Source organism: Urocitellus parryii, chromosome 1, assembly GCF_045843805.1.
Source record: "Urocitellus parryii isolate mUroPar1 chromosome 1, mUroPar1.hap1, whole genome shotgun sequence".
NCBI lineage: Eukaryota > Metazoa > Chordata > Mammalia > Rodentia > Sciuridae > Urocitellus > Urocitellus parryii.
Genome location: NC_135531.1, coordinates 2,057,747 through 2,070,484, shown reverse-complemented (window position 1 = coordinate 2,070,484; position 12,738 = coordinate 2,057,747). Strand labels below are relative to the sequence as shown.

The 12,738-nt window shown below is 63.6% G+C and overlaps 1 protein-coding gene across 1 annotated transcript in view; it reads left to right on the top strand.

The window, feature by feature from the left end:
- Positions 1–12,738, top strand: part of Slc6a3 (solute carrier family 6 member 3) — a 37,255-nt gene that overhangs the window by 7,615 nt on the left and 16,902 nt on the right. The window contains exons 3-7 of the mRNA XM_026380032.2: positions 168–399; positions 5,256–5,394; positions 6,061–6,195; positions 10,311–10,414; positions 11,596–11,720. Of these exons, the coding sequence (XP_026235817.2) occupies positions 168–399; positions 5,256–5,394; positions 6,061–6,195; positions 10,311–10,414; positions 11,596–11,720 (735 nt within the window). The remainder of the gene's footprint in view (positions 1–167; positions 400–5,255; positions 5,395–6,060; positions 6,196–10,310; positions 10,415–11,595; positions 11,721–12,738) is intronic.

Below are 12,738 nucleotides of genomic sequence, written 5' to 3'. Positions count from 1 at the left end.
CCTGATGTCTCTGGCTAGAGGAGAGGGCCCTTCCCTAAAGTCACACCCCGAGGCCTGGCCAGGCCCTCCATGAGCCTCCCTGGGTGTCACCTGGCACTGTGAGGCCAGAGGCCCGCCAGCTCGAGGGGTGCCAGGGCCCCTGCCGACGGCCGTGTGTCGCCCGCCAGGCGTGGGCTTCACGGTCATCCTCATCTCGCTCTACGTGGGCTTCTTCTACAACGTCATCATCGCCTGGGCGCTGCACTACCTCTTCTCCTCCTTCTCCACGGAGCTGCCCTGGGTGCACTGCAACAACTCCTGGAACAGCCCCAACTGCTCCGACGCCCGCACCGCCAACACCAGCGCCAGCCCGGGCCCCAACGACACCTTCTGGACCACACCCGCCGCCGAGTACTTTGAGTAAGTGGAAGTTCAGCTCCTACAGGCCTGCAGAGTGGCCAGGTGGCAGGGCTGGCCCCCAGGGCAGCCCCGAGGGCACCCAGCACCCTGCCCTGCTGCTCCCAAGGTGTGGAGGGGACCCTCTGCCCTGTCTGGAGCTGCCATTGACCTGCTGCTCCACTTCCTGGTGGAGGGAGCTTCTGAATCCCACAGGGGTCCGGCAGCTCAGCAGCTCTGGTAGAAGAGCCCCTCACTATCCATCCCGCTTCCCCGTGGGGAAGGAGCCTCCCGGGTGCTGAGGGGAAGTGCGCTCAGCCTGTGTTCTGGCCGCCCCTCCCTGCACGTCCGCCATGCTGGTGCATGCAGGCTCCACTCTCTCCAGCAGAGGGGCTCCTGGGCAGTGCAGCCTGGCCCTTGGGGTCATCCAGGGGGTGTGCACTAGCTGCAGCCCACTTTCGTGAGCTTTTCTCTTTTTACAAACACAACTTTATTGTCTTCACTGGGTTCCTCCCTGTCTAGAGGCCCCTTCCTCTGCTGCCCCAGCCCACCCGGTGCCCTGCAGGCTCCTCCTGGCCTTCTGTCTCCTCCTGCCATCCGCTTACCAGGCCTGACCCTCTGCAGGCCATCTTCAGGCCAGCCCCTCTCCTGGAATCTGTTTTTCTCTGAGTCCTTCAATCCTGTACCCACTCTTTCGTCCCCTTCTCCATCACCAGGTGGCCTTGCCTGGAAGGGCTGTGACCTCTGCATAGGTCCACCTCTCTCCTGGACCCTCTGGAACCAGATGTGTGTGCGCATGAGAAAGCTCGCTGTGGGGAGCCACACTGGGCCACTGGTGGTCCTTCCCCGACCCTGTTTCCAGCAAGAGTTTTACCCTGGGCTGTGGTTGCACAGGATCTGCAGGACAGCTGGGTGGCCCTGGAGGATGCAGGGGGGCATGAGGCCTGGGTACGGTGACAGGTGCCAAGCCAGCACCTGTCCCAAGTTTCAGGTGGACGTCAGTGTACTTTGGAGTACATGGGAAGGTTGCAGAAGTGTCACCTCTCTGTCACCTCTCGGGAGGTGTGGGGTGTCAGTTCATCTGCATGATTTTCAGATAAGAAGGTCGGGCAGAGAATTCAGGGATTTGTGATGAATGGAGGAAGGAATATGCATGTTTCAGAAATCAGACTATCGGAGACAGATGGAGAGGCGATGAAGCTCTGTGCTCCAGGAAGGTCTGGCCACTGTCATTGGAGGCAGCCGGGCAGAGGGGAAGCAGGAGGACCCACAGCCCTGAGTGCTGAGGATTCTCTCCTGGCACCGAGGTGCCCGCTGTGCCTCCCGAATGCTCCTGGGCTTCACTCCCCTGAAGCATCAGGCCCAGCGACCTCCATGCACAGGTCTGCAGGGGTCTGGAGTTCAGACCCCCTTTATAATGAGCTCACCATGAAGGAGAAGCAGGCTCCTACAGGCCCCGGGTCAGGAGCCCAGGTCACACTGTAGGGCAAAGAAAGGCCAAGGTGGTGACAGTAATGAGTGTGCGTCCTGCAGGTGGCCACCCACCCATAGCAGTCAGCCTCCCTGTGCTGTGTGAATTGCGCCTCTCCATGGATCTGAGGACTGCGGGTCAGTTAGCGCGGCAAGCAAGAAGCCTGAGCCCGGAAAGTGTGGCCTGCGGGACGGACTCACGAGGCTCCAGGCGTTTTTGAATGCCCCTCACTGCCACGGGCACTTGCTAAGTCTGCCTTCACCCACTTTCTAACACAGAGTAGAAAGTCCTGTACTTAGAGCTATGAATTTTCCTCTAAGGGACCAGTTTAGCTACATCTTACAAAGTTGGAGATGTATTTTCATTTCCATTCATGGGAAGGTATTTCTTAATCTCACTTATGATTTTGACTTTGACTAATGGAATATTCTTAGAAGTTGATTGTTTAACTTTGAAGTATTTGGAGGTTTCCTAGATGTTTCTGTTATCAATTTCTAATTTAATTTCATTTTGACAAAATGACATGTGTGTAAAAGTTTGATCTTTTAAAATTTACTGAGGCTTGTTCACGGCCGGCTGTGTGGTGCATCTGGGAAATGCTCTGTATGTACCCTCTACTCTGGTAGCTTGGTGGAAGACGCATCTAAAAAGAATGGGTTTTTAACGCATGGTGGCCCGGCCAGGCTGGTGCGCATCTAATCCCAGCACCTCAGGAGGCTGAGGCAGGAGGATCACTAGTTTAAGGTCAGCCTCAGCAACTTAGTGGTGTTTGGATCCTACGGAGTGAGGGTCCCAGGGGCTGGGTGTTCAAGGCCAGCCAGGCCACACAGTAAGACCCATCTCAAAAGAAAGAGCATGCTTTCTGCTGTCGGGGGTGGTGTCAAGGGAACGAACGGTGTGCTGGTTGGTGTGCTCGGTGCTGCTCGGTCGCGGTGTCGGCAGGGAGTTGCTGTCCTCCGCTGGCCAGGTCCTGGGAAGGTGCTGGGACTCCCTGCAGTGGTGGGCTTGCCTTTCCTCTTCATGCTCTCTTGGCTGCACTGCGTCCGGAGGCCCCAGGATGAAGGCAGGTGTGTGCGTGAGTGTCGGCCTTTGGTTGACCCCCTGGCCACCGTGCTCACCCTTCGGGTCACCTCCTCCTGAAGTTGCTTTTCTGGCATGAATACGGCCACCCCGCCATCAGGAGTGGTGGCCATGTCGTGACCTGTTCCCGCTCTGGCATTTGACCTGTGTGTCCTTCACTCAGAGTGGGCTTCTGGTCCACAGCATAGTCTCTTCCCGCTCGTGTCCCGTGTGACAGTCTGCCTGTGATCGTCATCACTATGGTGGGGTGGAAGTCTCTCTCTGGCTATTTCTTCAGTTGGTGTCCCCTCTCCTCTGGGGTCAATCAGCTCTGAGGCTTCCCCTCATCCGCACTGCGGGTGACCAGGCTCCAGCCCCTCGTGCTTCGTGGCCAGGTGCCTCGTGGCCAGGTGACGTTCACGTCGCGTGGCTCCACGGCTCCGTACAGCCCCGCAGCCTGCTCCCTCCTCCCAGTCTGTGTGGCCATGTCAAGGTCCTCTCCACACTGTGCTGCCGACTGTCCTGGCCGGGGTGTGCTCTAATGACGGCCCGCAGATCCGTCCTGCCCTCCCGCCTGCCAGCACCTGGCCTCGTCTTCGAGGGGAGTCTCCTTCTGGCCCACTGCCCCCCACGTGAGGCACCCCCATGAGCACGGTGCCAGTGACTCGCTGGCCGCCTGAGCGTGCTCTTCCTTCTCGGGGGCTCCCAGGTAGCAAACTGCACATGAATCCAGCGCTTTCCCGTTTACGCGCAGGCCGGTGGCGCACTGAGCGCGTTCGCACAGTGGGAGGCCATCGCCACCACTCATCTCCACCGTGTTCGGCTTCCCAAACCGGAATTCTGTCCCCATTAGACTCAACTGCCGTCCCCCCAGGCCTGGCCCCCACATTACAGGTACCAGCTGATGACTCCAATGACCCCGGGACGTCCGGGCCATGGATCGGGGGTCTTTTGCTCTGACCTACTCCTCTTGGGGTACACCTTCAGTGTCCACCCAGTGCCAGGGCTTGACTTCATTTTCAGCCCAGATGGCTCTTGGTCTTGATGACATCCTGCAGCTGCCTGGACCCTGGTCAGCTGGGGCTCTCCAGCTGCTGCGGACCCATGGGAATGTGGGTGCATGTGGAGTGTGAACCCTGCTTTCCTTCCCTTTGAGTGTGTGCCCAGACGCGATGCCAGCGTCCTGGGGCACAGCCTGAGCTTGGCCTCGAAGCGCGGCCCTCACACCCGGCAGTGCCCACGGTTCTCAGCTTCTCCACGCTGGACCACACTTCTTTTCTGCCTGTTTCTTGGCTCAGATGACCTCCATCCGTGTGGGCAGTGGAGCGTCTCATAGTCCGGGTTTGCGCGTCCCTAGTGACTGGCGCACTCAGTGTCTGTCCACGTGCCGGTTGGCCGTGGCGTGCCTGCGAGGAGGAGCGCCAGCCAGAGCCCACCCTACATGGAGGGCTGTGCCCGTGCTGTTGGTCCTGGGAGTCCTTCCTTCTGGCTGCCACTCCCTCGTGCGGCGGGGAGTTGGGCGCGTCTTCCCCCTTCCACAGTCCCTCTCCCTCGCTGATGGACTCCTGGGACGTACAGACGTCTTTACACCTGATACCTGCAGACTTGTCTAGGTTCCACGTGTGTCTAGGAATCCACTGTCGGACCCCAGGCCGAGCTGACGTCCCGTCTCCTCCCCGGAGAGCGCAGTGTCTGTGCCGACTCAGTCTTTCCCCACGGTGGACGTGGACCTCACTGGTCTCATCCTGGTTTCAGTTCACATTTCTCGTTTCTGTCCCGCCTTTCCTGCAGATTCCCGCAGGTTGTCACCAGGACTTAGTGTCCAGGACTGGAGCCTGGCTCCGCCCCACTCCCTCTCCTTGTTACCTGACACTCTGCCCTTTGGGGACAGGAGCCACATGGGGACCCTGATGGAGCCCAGAGCAGAGTCATCCCAAGTCCGTCCCTGAGGAGCCTCCTTGAGGCAGCCGGGCAGTGGGAGGGGTCAGGAGCCTGTTATGGCTCAGAGCTCTGCCTTCAGGAAGCCTGGGGCCATCTCAGGCAGCAGCCTCCCTCTGGTTCCTGGGGTTCCCTCCTCACAGACCCAGGGAACCCATTTCCTCCCCACTCCAGACAGCAGGGTGCCAAGGGCCGGCGGTGAGGGCCGGGTGTCCAGAAGCCTCGGGGACGGGCTGGTAGGCTGGACCTTCCAGAGCGGCTTTCTGGTGGGTCAGATCCCGTGCCTGGTCGGGTCCCCAGCTTCTCCCTGCGTGTGACTGCTGTGTCCCTGCTGAGCAGGGAGGGCAGGTCTCTGGCCAGCGGCCCAGGGCGGGGTGTGGTGGCTGCCCTCTGAGCCCCTGTGCCCCTCCAGGCGCGGCGTGCTGCATCTCCACGAGAGCCGTGGCATCGACGATCTGGGCCCTCCACGGTGGCAGCTTACACTCTGCCTGGTCCTGGTCATTGTCCTGCTCTACTTCAGCCTGTGGAAGGGGGTGAAGACCTCGGGGAAGGTGAGTGCTGGGCCCTGCCACCAGGCGTGGACACAGGATGGTGGTCAGGTCAGGATGACGCACGGCCAGGGGCGGGACACATGCCCTAGCTGAGTCAGCATGGACAAGTGTCTGTCCATGTGCAGAAGTGGACAAGTGGCCCTGTGGGGTTGAGGAGATACTTGCTGTGTTTGGGGAAGGACCCTAGAGGGAATCACCCACAGCAGGAGGTTTCCAGAGTGAAGACAAGTGCAGGGGGCATTGGCGCTCCCCCCTTCTCTCTCTCTCTCTCTCCTATGAAAGTGCTGTAGAGGGACATGGGCACCCAGAGCAGTTCTCACACAGCAGTCACTGCACTGTGGGAGGCACACGCAGCCCTCCCTCGGGACAGCAGTCCTCTCACTCCCCAGCAAGGTCAGCTGGTGTGCCCCTCACCCTGCGGGAGCCCAGCCACTCCTGCCCGCTGCACTCTGGCCTGGAACACACACAGGACAGAGGCAAGCTGCAGTCCACTCAGTGAGCTTCCCTGGGCTGCATCGTGTGGTGCGCAGGACACCAGGCGGCCCTCAGAGGCCACCTCCTAGCACTCCCACTTAGGTGACCCTGTGCGGCTCTCCTGCCGGCACCTGCTGTACCAGGGCCCCTCCCAGTGGCCTGGGCAGTCCAGTGTCACCTGCTCTCCTTCAGGTTGTGTGGATCACAGCCACCATGCCTTACGTGGTCCTCACCGCCCTGCTCCTGCGCGGTATCACCCTCCCTGGGGCCCTGGACGGCATCAGAGCCTACCTGAGCGTGGACTTCTACCGGCTCTGCGAGGCATCTGTGAGTCACCCCCCATGGACCCCAGACCTCGAGGGCTGGCAGGGGCCAGGCCATGAGCACCTACGTTCTGGCCCGGGAGTCCCACCAGCACTGGGCAGGAACTTCTCTGTCCAGCAGTGCAGGCCGGCTGGCACCCGCACTGTCGGGCCAGGTGAGGGGCCTGTGCAGAGCAGGGAGCCTGAGCAGGGCAGGGGCAGGACCCTGGGGGCAGTCCTCTGCTGGCTGCTGCCAGGCCTCACACCCCAGTGCTGCCTCGCGGTCTCCCCTTTGCCACCTGCTGCCAGAAGGGTGCCCTTGAGTCCTGGAAAACACCGGGCGGCTCAGCCGGCTGCGGCGGTCCCCGTCCACCAACCCGCAGCGCTGCCTGCTCCGGGCCTCCTGGGCCTGCGCACAATAAGAGGGTGACCTCAAGCTGGTCCCGTGGGAAACCAGATCTAGTCAGGCCGCACAGAGGGAGAGAGCCTCTGGGTTAAAGCATGTGGATGGAGCGGCCTCAGAGAGGCCAGGTCTGGCCAGGCCCTGCGGGGTGGGTCCCCGAGGGAGGGAGAAGGGACAGTGCTGCTTGGGCAAAGAGGAGTGCGGTGGCCAGTGGCAGAGGCTCCTGGGCACGGGTGGTGGAGAGAGCAGCTTGTGGGGATGTCAGATTCAGGTGGACAAGGTGGGATGGAGGGGCGGAGGCTATCCAGGGTTCTGTCACTGTGGGACGGGCGGCAGCAGGGGACGGCGGGGGCAGGAGGCCTCCGCAGGTGTGGCCCTAGGCAGGTAAGGCCAGGAGTCAGTTCCAGGTGCACAGGGAAGCAGAAAGACCAAAGCTGCAGCGGAAACAGGAGGACAGGGAGGAGGGGCGGGCAGGAGGAGAAGAGGAGAGCTCCTCTGCGAGGGGCAGGAGGCGGTGAGGCAGCCCAGCTGGAGATGGAGGCCAGGCTTGAGGACAGTGGACGCCTGGGGCAGTGGTGGCCTCAGGGCAGAGGAGACCTGAGAGCTGCAGAGGTCTGAGGGCAGTGGACAGGCGCACCCTGGGGGCTGGGGTGTGGAGGAGCCGGCAAAGGGGACTGTGGTGTGGACCAGGCCAGGCGAGCTGCAGCTGTCAGCAGCAGGGCAGGGTGGGCAGCAGGGCAGGGTGGGCGACAGGGCAGGGTGGGCAGCAGGGCAGGGTAGGTGACAGGGCAGGGTGGCAGCAGGAAGGGTGGCAGCAGGGAAGGGTGGCAGCAGGCAGGGTGGCAGCAGGGCAGGGTGGCAGCAGGCAGGGTGGGAGTGGGGCAGGGTGGCAGCAGGGCAGGGTGGGCAGAGTGGAGGGTGGGAGCAGGGCAGGGTGGCAGCAGTGCAGAGTGGGCAGAGTGGAGGGTGGGTAACAGGGCAGGGTGGGAAGCAGGGCAGGGTGTCAGCATGCAGGGTGGCAGCAGGCAGGGTGGGAGCGGGGCAGGGTGGCAGCAGGGCAGGGTGGGCAGAGTGGAGGGTGGGAGCAGGGCAGGGTGGCAGCAGTGCAGAGTGGGCAGAGTGGAGGGTGGGTAACAGGGCAGGGTGGGAAGCAGGGCAGGGTGTCAGCAGGCAGGGTGGGAGCGGGGCAGGGTGGCAGCAGGGCAGAGTGGGCAGAGTGGAGGGTGGGCAGAGTGGAGGGTGGGCAGAGTGGAGGGTGGGCAGCAGGCAGGGTAGTAGCAGGCAGGGTGGTAGCGGGGCAGAGTGTGCAGAGTGGAGGGTGGGTAACAGGGCAGGGTGGCAGCAGGCAGGGTGGCAGCAGGGCAGGGTGGTAGCGGGGCAGGGTGTGCAGAGTGGAGGGTGGGTAACAGGGCAGGGTGGCAGCAGGCAGGGTGGCAGCAGGCAGGGTGGCAGCAGGGCAGGGTGGGCAGAGTGGAGGGTGGGCAGCAGGCAGGGTGGCAGAAGGCAGGGTGGCAGCAGGGCAGGGTGGTAGCGGGGCAGAGTGTGCAGAGTGGAGGGTGGGCAGCAGGCAGGGTGGCAGCAGGCAGGGTGGGCAGAGTAGAGCGTGGGCAGCAGGCAGGGTGGCAGCAGGGCAGGGTGGTAGCGGGGCAGAGTGTGCAGAGTGGAGGGTGGGTAGCAGGCAGGGTGGCAGCAGGCAGGGTGGGCAGAGTGGAGGGTGGGCAGCAGGCAGGGTGGCAGCAGGCAGGGTGGCAGCAGGCAGGGTGGGCAGAGTGGAGGGTGGGCAGCAGGCAGGGTGGTAGCAGGGCAGAGTGGAGGGTGGGCAGCAGGCAGGGTGGCAGCAGGCAGGGTGGGCAGCAGGCAGGGTGGGCAGAGTGGAGGGTGGGCAGCAGGCAGGGTGGCAGCAGGCAGGGTGGGCAAGTGGAGGGTGGGCAGCAGGCAGGGTGGCAGCAGGGCAGAGTGTGCAGAGTGGAGGGTGGGCAGCAGGCAGGGTGGCAGCAGGCAGGGTGGGCAGAGTGGAGCGTGGGCAGCAGGCAGGGTGGCAGCAGGCAGGGTGGGCAGAGTGGAGGGTGGGCAGCAGGCAGGGTGGTAGTGGGGCAGAGTGGGCAGAGTGGAGGGTGGGCAGCAGGGCAGGGTGGCAGCAGGGCAGGGGATGCCTGCGGGAGGCGTGTTCCAGAATCCAGGGCAAAGCAGGGGCACCTAGAGCACCTAGAGCTTCAGCAGGAGCCGGAGCCTGCAGCAGGGCAGCAGGTGCACGTGTGGGAGACGCTCCGCAGAGGAGAGCCGGGCCCAGACGCGAGGGCGTGGGAACCAGGGGACAGAAGGAACAGGGGCAGTTGGAGGGTGGCTGGAGGCTGGGCAGGAGGCCGACGTGGGTAGGAGACTGAGGCAGGCGGTGGACGATGGCTGCGCAGACGGGTGGGCAAGCTGCGGGGAGGGCGGGACTGAGGGCCTGGGCCCGGTGCTGGCCCAGGCTGGGGTGACGTCAGCTGGGCAAGGGCCGAGGGCTATGCAGGAGGCAGGACTCCTCGGTGCCACCCCCCCCCCGCCCACAGCCACCTGAGCAGGGGTGGCATGATCACTGGCACTGGGGCCACAGGACAGCAGAGCGGGGACCCCTTGCCCACTGCCCGCCTGACCATGCTGGGCCACCTCTTCAGCCCTGACGATCAGCTGGCCAGCTGCCCTCTAACACAGGACCCCAACATGGTGGCCCTGGGGATCTTGACATTCTGTCCAAAGGACAGAGGCACCTGGTGCCCTGCAGCCCGAGGCTCCAGCAGCCTGAGGCCCGCAGCCAGAGGCTCTGGCCTCCTCTGCGTCCAGCTTGCCTCCCTCACCACAGGGGAGCTGCCTGGGACCCTGGAGGCCTCCAGCCCTCCCGCCACCCACAACCCCGAGGGAGTTCCTGCTGTCGTTCCTTAGATTCAGGCCCACGACCTCTCCCTGTCCTGGCTGGACATGCAGGAATAGCCCCAGGAACAGCCAGCTCCAGACGCCTCAGGTAGCAGCCTCTGCCCAAACCCCCGGGGCTTCTCCTCAGCCTCCCACGGGCTGTGCAGGAGTCGGCAGGCCTGGGCTCTGGTGGCCTTTGCAGGCCCTGACGTGAACAGTCATGTGCCACAGGCAGCTACTGACCTGCATGCTTTCCTTTCACATTCAGGAAGTGGGCCAGCCACCTGCTGGACCCCAACATCTGGCCTCAGGTGGCCCCCAGCTCCTGGGCACCGCTCATGCTGGCTGCACTGCTGGGTTTGGGGTGCTGGGAAAGACACAAAGCACGAGTTAGCAGGTCAGAGGGGCCACGCCGAGTGTCAGGGGGACCATGTCGAGCGGCAGGGGCCACGCTGAGTGTCGGGGGCCACGCGGGGCGTCAGGGCCACGCGGAGCGTCGGCTCACTGGTGCTTTAACACGCAAAGCAGCTTCCAGGGGAAGGGACCAGATGCCCCTGGTCGTGTGGAGTAGCTGTGTGGACGCTCCAAGGGGATCGCAGACATAGGCAGACCACGCAGACCTGCCCCCTTTCTCTCAGGCCAGTGATGCAGGAGGGTCACTCCCTGGTGGCCTTTGCCGCTGCCGAGCACTCTGCTAATGCCTTTTGCTTCCTACCGGGCGGGAGGAGGGAGGCTCGCTGCTCCTTGGAGCCCGTGGTTTCAGCTGCAGAGGTCCCCGCGGTGGGTGGACGTGGAAAGCCTCCTCATTGCCTCTAGCAGCGATCTCACTGCTCCCGGCTCTGCAGGTTTGGATAGATGCTGCCACCCAGGTGTGCTTCTCCCTGGGTGTTGGGTTCGGGGTGCTCATCGCCTTCTCCAGCTACAACAAGTTCACCAACAATTGCTACAGGTAAGTCCTGAGCTGCAGCGGCCCTGAGAGGTCTGTGAGAGCTGGTCGGCATCACTGCTGGCGGGTGGCCGGGAGAGGGACGCTGACTTGGAAGCTAAACCCTGCTTGCACAACCTCTGACCACACAGCTTTTTAAATGTAAAATAAGGTGGGCACTCAGTGAGATCTTAATTCTCACTTCGAGGAAGGTATTGAAACCCATGGGTTTGGGGTCTTGGTCCATAGGAATGCGTGCCCCCTCCTGGGGAGGACCTTCCTGGAGGGGACACGGCAGCACGGCCAGCCCTCTCCTCCTGCCACCTCCTCCCCAGGCCAGCGCAGCAGTCTCTGTCCCCTTGCTCAGGGTCCAACCTCACCAAGACGCCTGCCTCAAGGAGCCACCTCAGTGTGCCCCTCAGGCCTGCACTGAGGGAGCCTGGACCCCAGGATGGCATGCCAGACCCTGAGGAGACTAGGCTGGTCCACCAGCTCAGGAGGGCGCGGGCCACCTGCAGCCTCATGCCAAACCCAAATCCTCCCAAAGCAAACAGAATCGAGTCTGAGTCCTGCTTCCTCCCACCCTCAGAGCCTGGTTCACTTCTTTCACATCATGAGGATTAAACTGCACTGAAGTTCAGACTGAGTGCAGCGAAACGGCCAGTCAGACCATGCAGGAGGCCCCCAGCTAGCCCCAGCCCAGAGTCCACCCCGTGTCGACCGGGTCCACACACTCTGCGGGAGAAGTGCAGTCCTCCGCGGCAGCTGGCCACATGGACCCAGGAGGAGAGTGCTGGCCGCCTGAGGGCTCTGGCCCCTCCTGGTTCTCCCTGGCTTGCCTCTGGCCCTCCAGTGAGGACCTCAGACTGGCAGCACCAGCGTCCCCATGTGTGCCTGCACACACAGCCGGCCACTGGGCCACCGCTCAGGATCTGCATTTCAGTGATGTCACAGGGTGTGCACACCTCTGGTCCTAGAAGCCCTGCTTGGCAGCCCCCTGGCAAGGGGGGCAGTCAGCACCCTGGGCCAGCAGAATACAGGCTGTTTCACCCACCCTGAGGCAGGAGGTCCAGGGTGGCCCAGATCGGGCCCTGCCGGGCTGCAGCAGGGCTGCCGAGCTCACCTGGAGAAGCAGCCCCTCCAGAGCCCCCTACCCCCCCAGACACAGGAAATGGCTGCACCAACGGCCTGTCTTGTCCTTGCAGAGACGCCATCGTCACCACCTCCATCAACTCTCTGACCAGCTTCTCCTCCGGCTTCGTCGTCTTCTCCTTCCTGGGATACATGGCACAGAAGCACAATGTGCCCATTGGGGATGTGGCCAAGGACGGTGAGCCCAGCCCTGCCCCACCTTCCCTGCTCCCCAAGATGAAAAGGGAACAGACGGGGCCTGAGCCTCCGTCCATGAGTGTCTGGCTTGAACAAGGGCCCACCTTACAGTGCCCGCCCCACACAGCAGCCTGCTGTCAGAAGCAGCGTCAGCCCCCAGCCCTCTGCAGACCTCTGCAGCCCTCTGCAGCCCCCAGCCCTCTGCAGCCCCCAGCCCTCTGCAGCCCCCTGCCCTCTGCAGCCCTCTGCAGCCCCCCAGCCTTCTGCAGCCCTCTGCAGCTCTCTGCAGCCCCCTGCCCTCTGCAGCCCCCAGCCTTCTGCAGCCCCCTGCCCTCTGCAGCCCTCTGCAGCCCCCCGCCCTCTGCAGCCCCCTGCCCTCTGCAGCCCCCTGCCCTCTGCAGCCCTCTGCAGCCCCCCCACCCTCTGCAGCCCTCTGCAGCCCTCTGTAGCCCCCACCCTCTGCAGCCCTCTGCAGTTCCCCAGCCCTCTGCAGCCCCCACCCTCTGCAGCCCTCTGCAGCCCCCTGCCCTGTGCAGCCCTCTGCAGTCCCCCACCCTCTGCAGCCCCCCAGCCCTCTGAAGCCCTCTGCAGCCCTCTGCCCTCTGCAGCCCTCTGCAGCCCTCTGCTCTCTGCAGCCCCCTGCCCTCTGCAGCCCTCTGCAGCCCTCACCCTCTGCAGCCCTCTGCAGCCCCCCATCCCTCTGCAACCCTCTGCAGTCCCCCGCCCTCTGCAGCCCCCCAGCCCTCTGCAGCCCTCTGCCCTCTGCAGCCCTCTGCCCTCTGCAGCCCCCGGCCCTCTGCAGCCCTCTGCACCAGGCCAATGTGGCCAACAGAACCACAAGTCCCAAAGCACCTCACACCTCTGTCCCTCAACACATGCTTCCTGCAGACACCCTGAGACCTTTGGCAAGGTCTGAAGAGGACATTGTCCCTCAGGGCCTGTACCCTGATGGAGGTACCTACAGCTCCAGGGAGGGGGACTGAACTGCTGCAGTTGCATGTGACACAGGACTAAGCAGT